The 12292-nt window shown below is 35.3% G+C and overlaps 1 protein-coding gene across 4 annotated transcripts in view; it reads right to left on the bottom strand.

Annotated features, from left to right (window-relative positions):
- The window catches only part of LOC126693063 (valine--tRNA ligase, chloroplastic/mitochondrial 2), a 70401-nt gene that overhangs the window by 37244 nt on the left and 20865 nt on the right, over positions 1 to 12292 (bottom strand). For all 4 annotated transcript variants that reach the window (XM_050388923.1, XM_050388924.1, XM_050388925.1 and 1 more), the window contains 8 exons: positions 7961 to 8013; positions 7806 to 7873; positions 6739 to 6814; positions 5491 to 5574; positions 4239 to 4387; positions 4029 to 4146; positions 3788 to 3904; positions 3085 to 3305 (listed from right to left, as the gene is read on the bottom strand). In XM_050388923.1, the coding sequence (XP_050244880.1) occupies positions 3085 to 3305; positions 3788 to 3904; positions 4029 to 4146; positions 4239 to 4387; positions 5491 to 5574; positions 6739 to 6814; positions 7806 to 7873; positions 7961 to 8013 (886 nt within the window). The remainder of the gene's footprint in view (positions 1 to 3084; positions 3306 to 3787; positions 3905 to 4028; positions 4147 to 4238; positions 4388 to 5490; positions 5575 to 6738; positions 6815 to 7805; positions 7874 to 7960; positions 8014 to 12292) is intronic.

Raw genomic sequence — 12292 nt, 5'->3', positions numbered from 1 at the left:
AAGCAAGGCAGATTGATAGTATACGGGGAAAGAAATAAAAATAAAAGAATGTCAAGAATGAAAATTCAGCTGATCTAAAAATTCTGCAAGGTTAGGTGTTGAAGTCAAATCTTTGGCCTAATGGAGCTTCATTTTTCGTGTCAAGAGTGCCCAATCATCAAATACATGTGCATTCCTTTCCCACCAAATGATCCACATCAAACATAATGTTAATGACTTCCAAACCTTTTCCCAGTTATGCTTACCAAACTTCCCAATCCAACAGGCCAATAGATCCTACACCAAACTAGGCATAACCCATGTCACACTGAACAGACAAAGAATAAAAGACCATAAATCGCCCGCAATGTCACAATGTAAGAAAAGGTGACCCACAGTTTAAAGTTGCTGTCCATCCAAAAAAAGCTACTCGAGGAAGAACTTTAATGCTTCAAATACTGCACAAAGGAAATCATCAGTCTCCCCTCTCCCTGAAAGTCGTATAAAAATCCTTCACACAAAAACCACAACTCTTGGATAGTGACCATACCACTTTATTGTCAGGCCCCTGGAAGATGTGAGCCAAATACAACTCATTTAAAAATAATGACATAGATTCAAGCTCCCAATCTTGGCACATCACAGATAGCTCCAGAAATTTTCGACCAGAAACTGAAGTCATCACTCCATGGATCATCCCAAAATCTTACTCTTAAGGCCATCCCCAACTTCATAATGTATAAAATTCTCGTAGTACTTCCAAGTACTCACCCCATACAACCCCCTACTAACATTTGAGCATCAACCTCCCAAAGAATTCTCATATTTGTTGTTAGGATAAATTGCAAAGTACACCCCTAAAGTGTGGGGTTGATTGGATTTTACATTCTGAAATTTGAAAATTTAGATTTTACTCCCTGAATTTTCCCTCCGTTAGCAAAAGCAGTCCCTCCATTAGTGATTCACCAACATGGCCATTAAGTGACACACTGGTGTTTGACTTGTAATATTTTTTGCCAAGTCAATCCACCACATGTTAGTTGTCCCAATTGAATTGTGTCACATGTACTTACCCATTACTTGTAATAAAATAACTTTAAAATCTTTAAAAAGCTAAAATAAATATCTAAAATTGAAAAAATCATTTAAAAAAACTATCTAAATAAATTCTCTAAAAATTTAAAATTGCATAAACTAAAAATAAATAAATAAATAAACACAAAAATGGTTGAACAAACCCAGAAAAATCCAACACCATGAAAAAGATGAACAAACCCAAAAAAATCAACACATTAAATTCAATCGGCAACAAACTGATTTCCCCAGCAAATTCGAAACCAAAAAAATCAAAACCATAAACTACAAACCCAAAAATAATCAAACCCAGGCAAATTGAACAATCAAAGCAATTCAGTTTGAACCGAACTCAACCAAACCATGAAACACAGCACACCATCAAACCCAAAAACCTTTCAAATCCACCAGCCCATCAAAGCAAATCCATTGAAACAAACCCAACTGCTGGAGCACCCACCAAACAAGAGCACCTCCCACTCACCAAATAGCAAACCCATTCGCGGGATAACCCAAGCCAACCACCAAACCAAACCAACAAAATCCCAGCAAACCCATCCTCTCCCTTGCCATCGTAATCCATCAAACCACAAAAAAACCCATACCCACTGACTGTTGTGACCCATCAGAACACAAAAACCAAATACCCATCAACCACCATGACCCATTAGAGCACAACAACCCAACGGACAGAGAAGGTGGGTTTGAGTTCAAAGCCACCACCACAATGTCAATGGCAGTTCATTGTGAGCAGCAGTGAAAGGCAGAGTTCTAAGCTCTCTGCCATGGAGGTTTAAGTTTGAGAGAGAGAGAGGGATTGGATGTTTTAGAATTGGGGAAGGTTCTGTGGGATTTTTGTATAAGTTTGATGATTTGGTGCTTGATTCATCTGATACACGGTCAGATTTGTGTAATTATTATTTCTTAGTGCTTTGTAGTTTGTCCCAATGAATTAATATGATTTAATTTTCTAGATTTTAAAGATTTATTTAATTTTTTAATGAATTTTTAGATTTTAGATATTTATTTTAAGCTTTTTTAAAGATTTTTTTAAAGTTATTTTATTACAAGTAATGGGTAAATACATGTGTCACGATTCAATTGGGCCAATTAACATGTGGCAGCCTGACTTGGCAAAAAATTACACGTCAAACACTAGCATGTCACTCAATTCACAAAAGCATGTCACTAACGGAGGGGCTGCTTTAGCTAATGTAGGAAAACTTTAAGGTGTAAAATCCAATTTTCCCAACTTCAAGAGGTAAAATCCAAGTAAACCCAATCTTTAGGGGTGCACTTTGCAATTTACCCTTATTTTTAATGAGGACTCCTTTTCCACCCCATAATGTCATAACCACCTTCCCAATGATGCCTGATTAAACACCACCAACTTCTTAATCCCTAACCCACCCATCTAGATAGGGGTTGGTACTCTATGCCAATTTACTAAATAAACGAAACTCAAACCTATAGACAAGGGAAAAAGAGACAAAAAATATACGTAGGTAAACTAGAGGACATAATGGAACATAACTTATTGCAACTATTACTTTGTCTAATATTCACCATTTCCTCCGGTCAAATTATCCAAGACCAAGAAAGGAAAAAGATGAATACTCGAAAAAAATAAAATAAAATAAAAGACAAACACATAATAGCTAAAACCATAAAAATTGTGGTCTCTTACGGCAGAACAGTTTGAGTAACAACTTCTTCCAATTTCCAAATCATAAGCCACTCTTTAAGTACGCCAAATTCATGCAAACACAATTAAATTGAGAGCTTGTTTGCCAGAAATTTTTTCTTTTAGCTTATTTGTTTTGTTTATGTACAGCTCTTTAAGATCTCATCTTTTCTAGTTAGAACTATACTTTAACCAACTTCCAACAAATCGGAAAAGTGCACATTTAATCACACATTGAGAAAAAAATTTATGGATTATTTAGTTAAGTGGTATCATTTGTACTCTAAAGTGTATAATGTGTGCACAAGAAAAAGACATGAATTCTTATTAATCTTTCAGAAATAGACCTGGAAAACCAAGTGTCAAGAACATCTGGATCTTGATAGATTTCTACATCGTTTCCATACTTCGCACGAGCTTTCTCAAGCGCTTCATCAGCACTCCTAGCAACTATATATTCTTCTTCACAGTCTTTTCCCACAATGTACCAAACTGGTATGCGGTGTCCCCACCAGAGTTGTCTGCTTATACACCAGTCCTTAATGTTTGATAACCAGTGATTGTAAATCTGCAGTACAAAGTAGATCAGGTTGAGGATAATTAATGATATTATAACCATAAGTCTTGAGTCACAACAATTTTCATAAAATTCACAACTGTCGAGGTGGCAAGTTGTGAATGGCAGATGATAAAGTGATAGTAAAATGAGAACCAATAGAAACCTGCCAACTCCTCTATTGTGAAAATTGTTGTGTATGTACTATGTAGCATTACTCATTAAAATACTTATGGTAAATAATAATAAAAATATATAGATATTTTCATATAATGAGTTGAAAAATCCATCTGTAAGGTTGGGGTGAAGAATGACTAAGAGAGACCAAAATCAAATGGAAAAGCATTAGACAGCAAGCCAAAAGCTCCACAAATTGGAAGTTACAGCAAGGCAAAAGCAAAAAGACACCAAGAAGAAAATCAAGATTAATAAAAGAAGTTTTTATTGCAAGTGAATCAAATCAATATGAAGCCACACACACACACAACATATACCTTCTCAAACCTTTCAGGAATGATGGTTAACTCTCCTCTTTCAACTGCACGAAGGGCTTTCTCAGCCAGGGGCTCCATTGTAACAAACCACTGCTTGCTTACAAGTGGCTCTATAATCTAGGAGAAAAGAAGGGGGGGGGGGGGGGGGGGAGAGAGAGAGAGCAAATCCCCAAAGAAATAGTTAACTGTTACCTGTATCAAATTTTCAAAAACAAAAATGTGAAATACAGTATTATCTCACTTCTCCTCCACGTTGAGATCTGGGAACTCGCAGGGTGTGCGCTTCCTGTTTTACAGCTAAGCCGGTCTCCTCCAGTTCTGCCCATAGTTTCTTCCGGGCCTCAAACCGATCAAGGCCACTATTATCATAGGTGTCAATGCCATATATTAGGTGCAATATAGAAAGGTTTCTCCAAAATACTGTTCAATAACAAAATAAAGCAAAGTTTACCAGTACAATCCCGCAACCTTGTTAAGTGTCCCGTCCTTGTTCATTATGTTAAGTATTGGGAGACCAAGCTTTCTAGCAAGAAGATAATCATTATGATCATGTCCAGGGCTTATCTTCAACACACCAGTTCCAAAATCTTTGTCAACATGCTGTCAGATTTAGAAATAAATCCAGAAGATGGATTACAATCCAGGAATTATATGAAATAAGCTTTAAATGACAAATCAAAAAATTAAGAAAATACATCAACTCAACTAATCCGATCCTAACTAAATTGGAGTTGGCCACTGATCCTCATCAATTAATCAGGAGCCAATTATAAATAAAAAAAGTTCAGAAAATATATTTGTTTTGTAAAATTTGATAAACTTACAACATATTCATTTTCTAGGAACCAAAAAAGATCCCAAAAGGCAATTATGACTTGTTTTTGATAATGCAATAATTAGGGGTGAAGGGATTTGAACCTTGGACGTCCCCATTGGAAACACCAGGAGGTGCCAGTTGAGCTACAAGGCTCATGGCCCAAAAGGCAATTATGACTTGTGAGACCAGGTAGGCCTCAATAGTCAAGGTCTTGAGCTATTTTATGCATTAAAAATTGGATAACAAGTAAAAAAGCTATTTTTATGAATTAAATTTTAATAACTAGCCAATCATGGACAGGTTCAAAGTCCAGTTTGATAAACATGTCACAATTTTTTTGAGGAAAATAATATTTTCTAACACCTAGGCCAGTCAGCCCAGTGTCAATCAAGCTTGCTCCATGAAAGGATGAGCATCGAGCACGCCTTACTAGATAGGAATTAAGGATTCACCATCAATTTGCTTTCTTTAAAAGTTTAAGTACTCTTACACATTGTGAACATCAGCAAACAGTCATCAACTGTACACCAAATTAAAGAAAAGCACTACCAAACTATTGTGGACAAATGTATTAACAACAATAAGAAGGTGAAAAAGCTTAAAAGCAGACTAAACCTAGGTCAGGGACCGTTGGTAGACAAAAAAACTCCCACAAAAGCTGAAATTTATTGTCAAAAGGAACAAAGGCCCAAGCACCATGCCATGAAGCATCTAATTATTTATCAATTCCATTGTTCTGCTTCAAAATTTGTCCTCAAAACTACTATTGCAGTACAGTGCATAGACCAAATGAAATTTTAAGCACCAGGAGCACTTAACATCATACCACCAATAAAACAAGCTAAAAATGGAATACTTAAATAAATATCATCAAGATGCTTTTTACCCTGTCAGAGATTATAGGGATGTGACGGCCATATGTCATAGGCACAATTGCCATCATACCTACATACTTAGAATACCGATCATCCTGCAAAAGTAAACAAATATAGAAGTCTTGTGAAAATATCTATAGGATGGAAAAAGTACCAGAAAAAGAAGGGGGGGGGGGTGGGCAGGAAATATAGGGAGTGCATGACTTAGAGTCAATGTCAATTTTCCAAACATAGTTGCTGATGTCATTTGTAAAGACATTTTCATTTTCCCACTGCAGTGGAACACACTCCCAAAGAATGGGTCTAGCATTTTATTTCAGAATTATTGCTATTATGTCATATTCAAAGAAATTTAAGGATACACATTATACACATCCAAATATAACTTTTTGTTCATATAAAAAAGACGAAAAAGCATGAAAAATATTATTTTAAGTGAAAAAAAAAATTACATTAAAAAAGGTAGTTGACACTAAAAAAAAAAAAAATCAATGGTGATTTCACTGTCATTTTTAAGACCATATTTGCAACATTCCATTGAAATAAGACCATAAGAGTCATACTTTTTCTGGTAATTTCATTGCTACTTCCAAAAATTTATTTGTTTCTAATGCACTGTAAATTATTCCCATCTTTCTAGATAACCAGAATTCAACATACTGAACAACTACAAAAATCTTTTAGGTTGTTTCATTTGGATTTGAGGATTTAAAATCAAAGTTTGAAGCACAATTGATAGTATAAATTGCTTTAAATGAATATATGTGATGGCTTTGAGTTTTGAGGATTTTTCTCTAACAAAAGCACTTATGATGTTATAGATTTAAAATAACATCTACACAAAATCATTTCAAATCCATAGATTAATAAAGGCTAAATTCAACCATAAATTTCATAAATAGAAGAATTGTCACTTTATTTTAAACAAAAAAAATGAAATCCCAGTCCTTTTCAACTACTTCCTTCTAAATGAACTATCAATGTAATTAACACATACATCCAATGGGTTTTGAACTCATGACATCACCATTCACCAAGTAGAGAAAGTGCCATTTGAATTAAACCTTGTTGTCATAACATTCAGAATAAGTATGAACATGACTAATGGCATCTTACTTTCTTCACCTTAATGTAGACAATTTAAAACCATGATGACAACAATATAAACACAACAATATAAACAAAGCATAAATTCCAAGCACTGGGCTCATTCCTTTAAACTAAAAGTGCGAGCTTGCGCAGTTAGCAAATTACCCTACCTTTGGATGCACTGCAATAGCTACATCACCAAATAAAGTTTCAGGACGTGTTGTTGCTATTGTCAAATAGTCACTCCTAAAAGACAAATAAAAGTTAACATATGAATACACAGCATAGCTTCTACTAAACAGTCTGTGCAAACATATAAAACACAGCTTGTTTAGGATGTATAACAATTTTTTTTTTTTTTTGATAAGTAATGAAAGATATATTTAATATGAGAAAAAAAATGTCACCGAAGTACACAAGAAGTATACATCAGAGACAAAGAACTGTTTAGGATGTATAACAAATATAGCATACATGAAGTAATATTGCACAATATAAATGACAAAGATGTCCAAAGGATTCAAGTGCTAAATATAAATGACATTAATTATACCTTCTAATAATAATCTATTCTAAAGGATTGATTGAATAATTAAAAAGACAAAGGAAACATAAACAAGTTTCGAAATCTCAAGATTATCACCATCAAGAATTTTCTTTTATTTCCAATTTTCAATTTCTTTTTTCTTTTTTTTCTTTTGGGGGGGGGGGGGGGGGTAAGAGGGAGGGGGTTGTGAGAAGAGAGATTATTATTGAGAATAAAATTATAAAATATTGAGATTCTTTATCACTTAGTACATGAAATGTACAAAAGAAATACACCAATCAGCCATCAACCTAATAAACTGCAGATTCATGAGTCCACAAAAGGACGACCATTTCCTACATGTCATCAACTTTCCAAAACTATTTACTAGTTCAAAGGTTTTCAAAATGTTGGTGTTTACAATTCAAGCAGGTGTAATCTTTTCATACATAAGCAATCCTACTTATCATGACTTTTACATACACAAAGTTCTTGTGCCAGTAAATTTAACCCAAATAATTGATAGTTGAACCTCTCCAAAAATAATTGATATATATATATATATATATTTTTGATAGGTAAGAAAAATTATATTAAAAAAACTACAGTATGCATGGATGAAAAATTGCTTACTTAACAGCAAGTACATGCTTCATATATAACAAGAACACATCTTCGACAAAAGATTAGAAAAGATTGTCTGGTAACTACCTTGAACCTCCAGCAACACGATACTTGATATGATAAAGAGTTCCAGATTCTTCAGAATATTCTACTTCCTATGCACAAAAGGAAAAGGTTCAATGCTCATTTTGAACAGTGAGATATAAATAAAATAAGTAAACAACATGAAACCAAAAACTTACCAAATCTGAAACTGCAGTCTGCAAACTTGGAGACCAGTTTACCATATAAGACCCTGAATAATATAAACATAACATGAGTCCACTTGACTTCTAATAACAATTTGTGTATCAGTATCAACAATTGGTTATCATCCTACAATTGTGAGATAAGTGATAGTTCCAAAAATAAAATCGAAACCCTTAAAAGACCAAAAAAAGTTAAGGGAGTTACTTCTCCCATCTTGAATTACTCCCCATAACACTGGTTCCACTTGAAAATGCACAAATTTTAAAGATCTTTTCAAAGGCTTCTAACCACCTCAATTTTTTAACTTCCAACATTACCGCTTACTTTTGCATTGAAAAGTGAAAAAACAATTATTTTTTGTAATAAATATAGTTGACAAAGGCTAATATGGGAAGTTTAAAAAACTATTACTACTTTTTTTGGCAATCGATTATTATTTTAAGGGAAAAGTTAACAAATACCCTAAGTGCATTAGTTTAGGAAATATTTATGGAAACTTTTTACGGGAAAAGAAAAAAGTAACTAACTTTTTTAACAGTTTTTTATATTTACATAAAAGTGGTATTAAAAATTTCCTAAAATAATCCATTAACAAATGTCAAAGGCAACCGTTACCTGGACCCTTAATTTTAAAATAACCAAAAAGGAAATGAAGGCCATTATGTAAAGACTAGGAAAATAAATATTTGTTCTCTATGGCCATGAAGAGATGGTATTGATGGAACCACTAAAGTTATCACGTCCACAAATAAGAAAACTACTACTTATTTAGGTTTTTTTCATAGGTAAACCCATCATTTGCTATTTCTCATTATAGGACAATTAGGTGAATCAGAGAGAACAAGTGATACCTTATATAGTATAATTAAAGTTGCATATTGATATAATACCAATTGTCCAAAAAGTTTAAGTTGTAAAGGAAATAGAAAATTTAATTACTTAACCATTGTTTTTTTTTTTTTTTCCTTTTCCTTATAGGTAATAGAAATTTTATTGAATAAAAAGTTACATAATGTTCACGATGATGAACACACTGTACTTGAAACAATCACAAAAAAAATCAAGAAGTTCTAACAGATTGTAGGAAATTAGAAATGGAAAAACATTGTGTAAAACCCCAAATTCAAGACCAATCAAACAAAGTCCCAACAAGCAGAGGCTTCAAGAGATCTAAAGGTGTCTTAGTATCTTCGAAAAAGTATGCGTATTGCTTTCCTGCCATATTAACCACATTATACATACTGGTACCATATTCCAATTACTTGAAAATTGTTTCTCCAACCAACTCCTCCATGCAAAAAGAAGAGAATCAACTATTTTTGGTATCACCCACTGGATCCCAAAGGAAACATTAGAAGAACTTCACTCCACAAAGCATAAGCAAACTTACAATGAAGCAAAAGATGATCCACAGTTTTCCCATCACGACACAACCAACACCAATTAACTAGAGGTAGTCCCCTCATAACAAGATTATCAATGGTAAGAATCCCACCCTAAGTTGTTGTCCATAAAAAGAAAGACATAATTTTAGGTATATTTACACATCAAATGCTCTTTCGAGAGAAAGACTCAATAAATGGACCAGATAAAAAATTATAGTAAGAGCACACATCAAAAACACCATTCCGAGTCAACTACCAAGTCAAAGTACCATCACCTTCACCCCTTGGAATATTAGAATAAAGAAGCTCAAAAAAAAGTTACCCCCCCCCCCCCCCCCCCAAAAAAAAAAAAGAAAAAAAGAAAAAAAAAAAACTCCTAGCCATGAAAAGCTTGGTAGAATTGAAGATTCCAGCTTCTACTTCCCCCTTCTAATGTAGGCATAAGCAACTCAAAAATCCAAACTTCCTTAGATACAAAGCAAGCAAATAGATTGGGGTTAAACTCCATAAGAGGAATATTCCCACTCCACAAATCATGCAAGAACCAAATACAATGACCCTATCCCGCAGCATACACCACCTGACCAAAGAAGCTCTTTGTGCCCGCCCTAATATTCTTCAACAAACCACTCTCCTCCATTCTCTTCAATAACCTACTCAACACCTCCATCACCAATAGGAATAAGTGTGGAGACAAGGGGGCCCTTGACGAAGGCCACTAGAGCTACTGAAAAAACCCAACTAGAGACCCATTAAAAAGAATTGAGAACCTAACTGTAGAAATACTGGCCTTCATCCACCTCCCCCACTTCTCCCCAAAACTCGTCCTCTCCATAAGGTAAAACAAAGCATTCCAAGTCACATGATCATATACCACTCTTCACTCTACTATCCAAACATTCATTTGCAATGAGACCAAAATCATGAATCAATCTCCCTCTAACAAATGAATTATAGGAATCAATATAAGCTTATCCAAAACACTACAAAGTTTATGTGCTAGCACCTCAGCTAAGAGCTTATATAGCCTACCCACAAGACTAATAGGACGGAAGTCCTTAATATTGATTGCATTAGTCTTCTTAGGGATCAAACATAGAAAAGTGGCTATGAGAGACTTTTCAAAGATTCAATGTTTAAGAAAAATTGCAACAAAAAAAAGTCACAACATACCCTTCAAGTAAACCCTAACATTTTTAGAAGAAAGCCATAGTAAAACCATCAGGCCTAAGGGCTTTGTCACCCTCAACCTCCTTAAGTGCTGCAAGAATCTCCTCCTCAAACTCCCTCTCTAGCGATAGCCTCACGGCTTCATCTAAACAGGCAAACTCTAAGCCATCAATAGTAGGCCTCCAATATTCAAGCTCTTGATATAATTTCTTATAAAATTCCAACACCTAATCCTGAATATTTGAGTCACCCTCATAAAAACTACCCTCTACCTCCACACCTCCCATATGATTGGTCCATTTGTGAGAGTTAACAAGTCAATGAAAAAACCATGTGTTGTTATCCCCCTCTTTTATAAATAATGCCTTAGATGAATATCTCAGCAAAGAAGCAGCTACTATGGAGTAAGTTGAATGCTTTAGATGTCAAAGAGGACTTTCAACCCTTATCTGAAGAGGAAAAATTGGATCAAGCTTCCCTTCGTGTCGATCTTGAGAAGGCTGCCTTGCTTGAGGAGGTTAGTTGGAGGCAAAAGTCCAAAATATTATTTTTAAAGGAGGGTGACTCTAATACAAAGTTTTTTCATAGAATGGCTAATTCTAATAGAAGAAACAATTGTATTGAAACCCTTATGATTGATGGGGCTGAGACTACCAACCAGGATAGGATTGTTGAACATATTGAACAATTCTTTATACACCTTTACTCTGAGCAGCAAGTGCAGCGCCCTTTTCCGGATGCTTTGGACTTCCCTTGTATCTCTGGGGACAATGCGGATTGGTTAGAAAAACCTTTCGAGGAATCTGAGGTTTTAGAGGTCATCAAGGAGTTTAATGGGGATAAATCTCCTGGGCCTGACGGTTTTTCGATGGCTTTCTTTCAAGCTTGTTGGGGGATTCTCAAAACAGACATCATGGCGGTGTTCCATCACTTCCATGTCACTGGCCAGTTTGAAAAAAGCTTGAATGCAACCTTCATTGCTCTTATTCCAAAAAAAGCCGCAGCTGTGGAAATAAAAGACTATCGGCCTATTAGCCTCGTTGGGGGAGTTTATAAAATTCTTGCTAAAGTTTTGGCTTCTCGCATGCGCTTGGTTTTAGGCGAGATCATCTCCGCTCCTCAGAATGCCTTTATTCTTAATAGGCAAATTCTCGACTCTATCCTCATAGCTAATGAGTGTCTTGACAGTAGACTGAAGTCTGGTCAAACAGGGCTGCTATGTAAACTGGACATTGAGAAAGCTTTCGATCATGTGAACTGGAGCTTTCTTACCCTCCTGCTTGAGCGTTGTGGCTTTCCTGATAGGTGGAGGCGTTGGATCTCTTTTTGTTTATCTACTGTTCGTTTTTCTATCCTTATTAACGGTACTCCCCATGGGTTCTTTGGAAGTTCTAGGGGGTTACGGCAAGGTGATCCTTTATCTCCCTTATTATTTGTTCTGGTTATGGAGGCTCTCAGTAGGATGTTGGATAAGGCGGTCCTTGAAGGTCGCTTGTCAGGTTTTAATGCAGGTGCTCCTACTGGTAGATCTCTGATGGTTTCTCATCTCCTCTTCGCTGATGATACTCTTATTTTCTGTGATGCTAATATTGATCATCTGCTGATTCTCCGTATAGTGCTCATTTGGTTTGAGGCTGTGTCTGGTCTGAAGGTCAATTTGGGTAAGTCTGAGCTGGTGGCTGTGGGGGCTGTCCATAACATGGATCTTTTGGTGGCTATCTTAGGCTGCAATCAAGGGTCTCTCCCAATGAAATATTTGGGTCTTCCTTT

Source organism: Quercus robur, chromosome 7 (genome assembly GCF_932294415.1).
Source record: "Quercus robur chromosome 7, dhQueRobu3.1, whole genome shotgun sequence".
NCBI classification, from domain to species: Eukaryota; Viridiplantae; Streptophyta; class Magnoliopsida; order Fagales; family Fagaceae; genus Quercus; species Quercus robur.
This window is presented reverse-complemented; position numbering and strand designations above follow the sequence as displayed.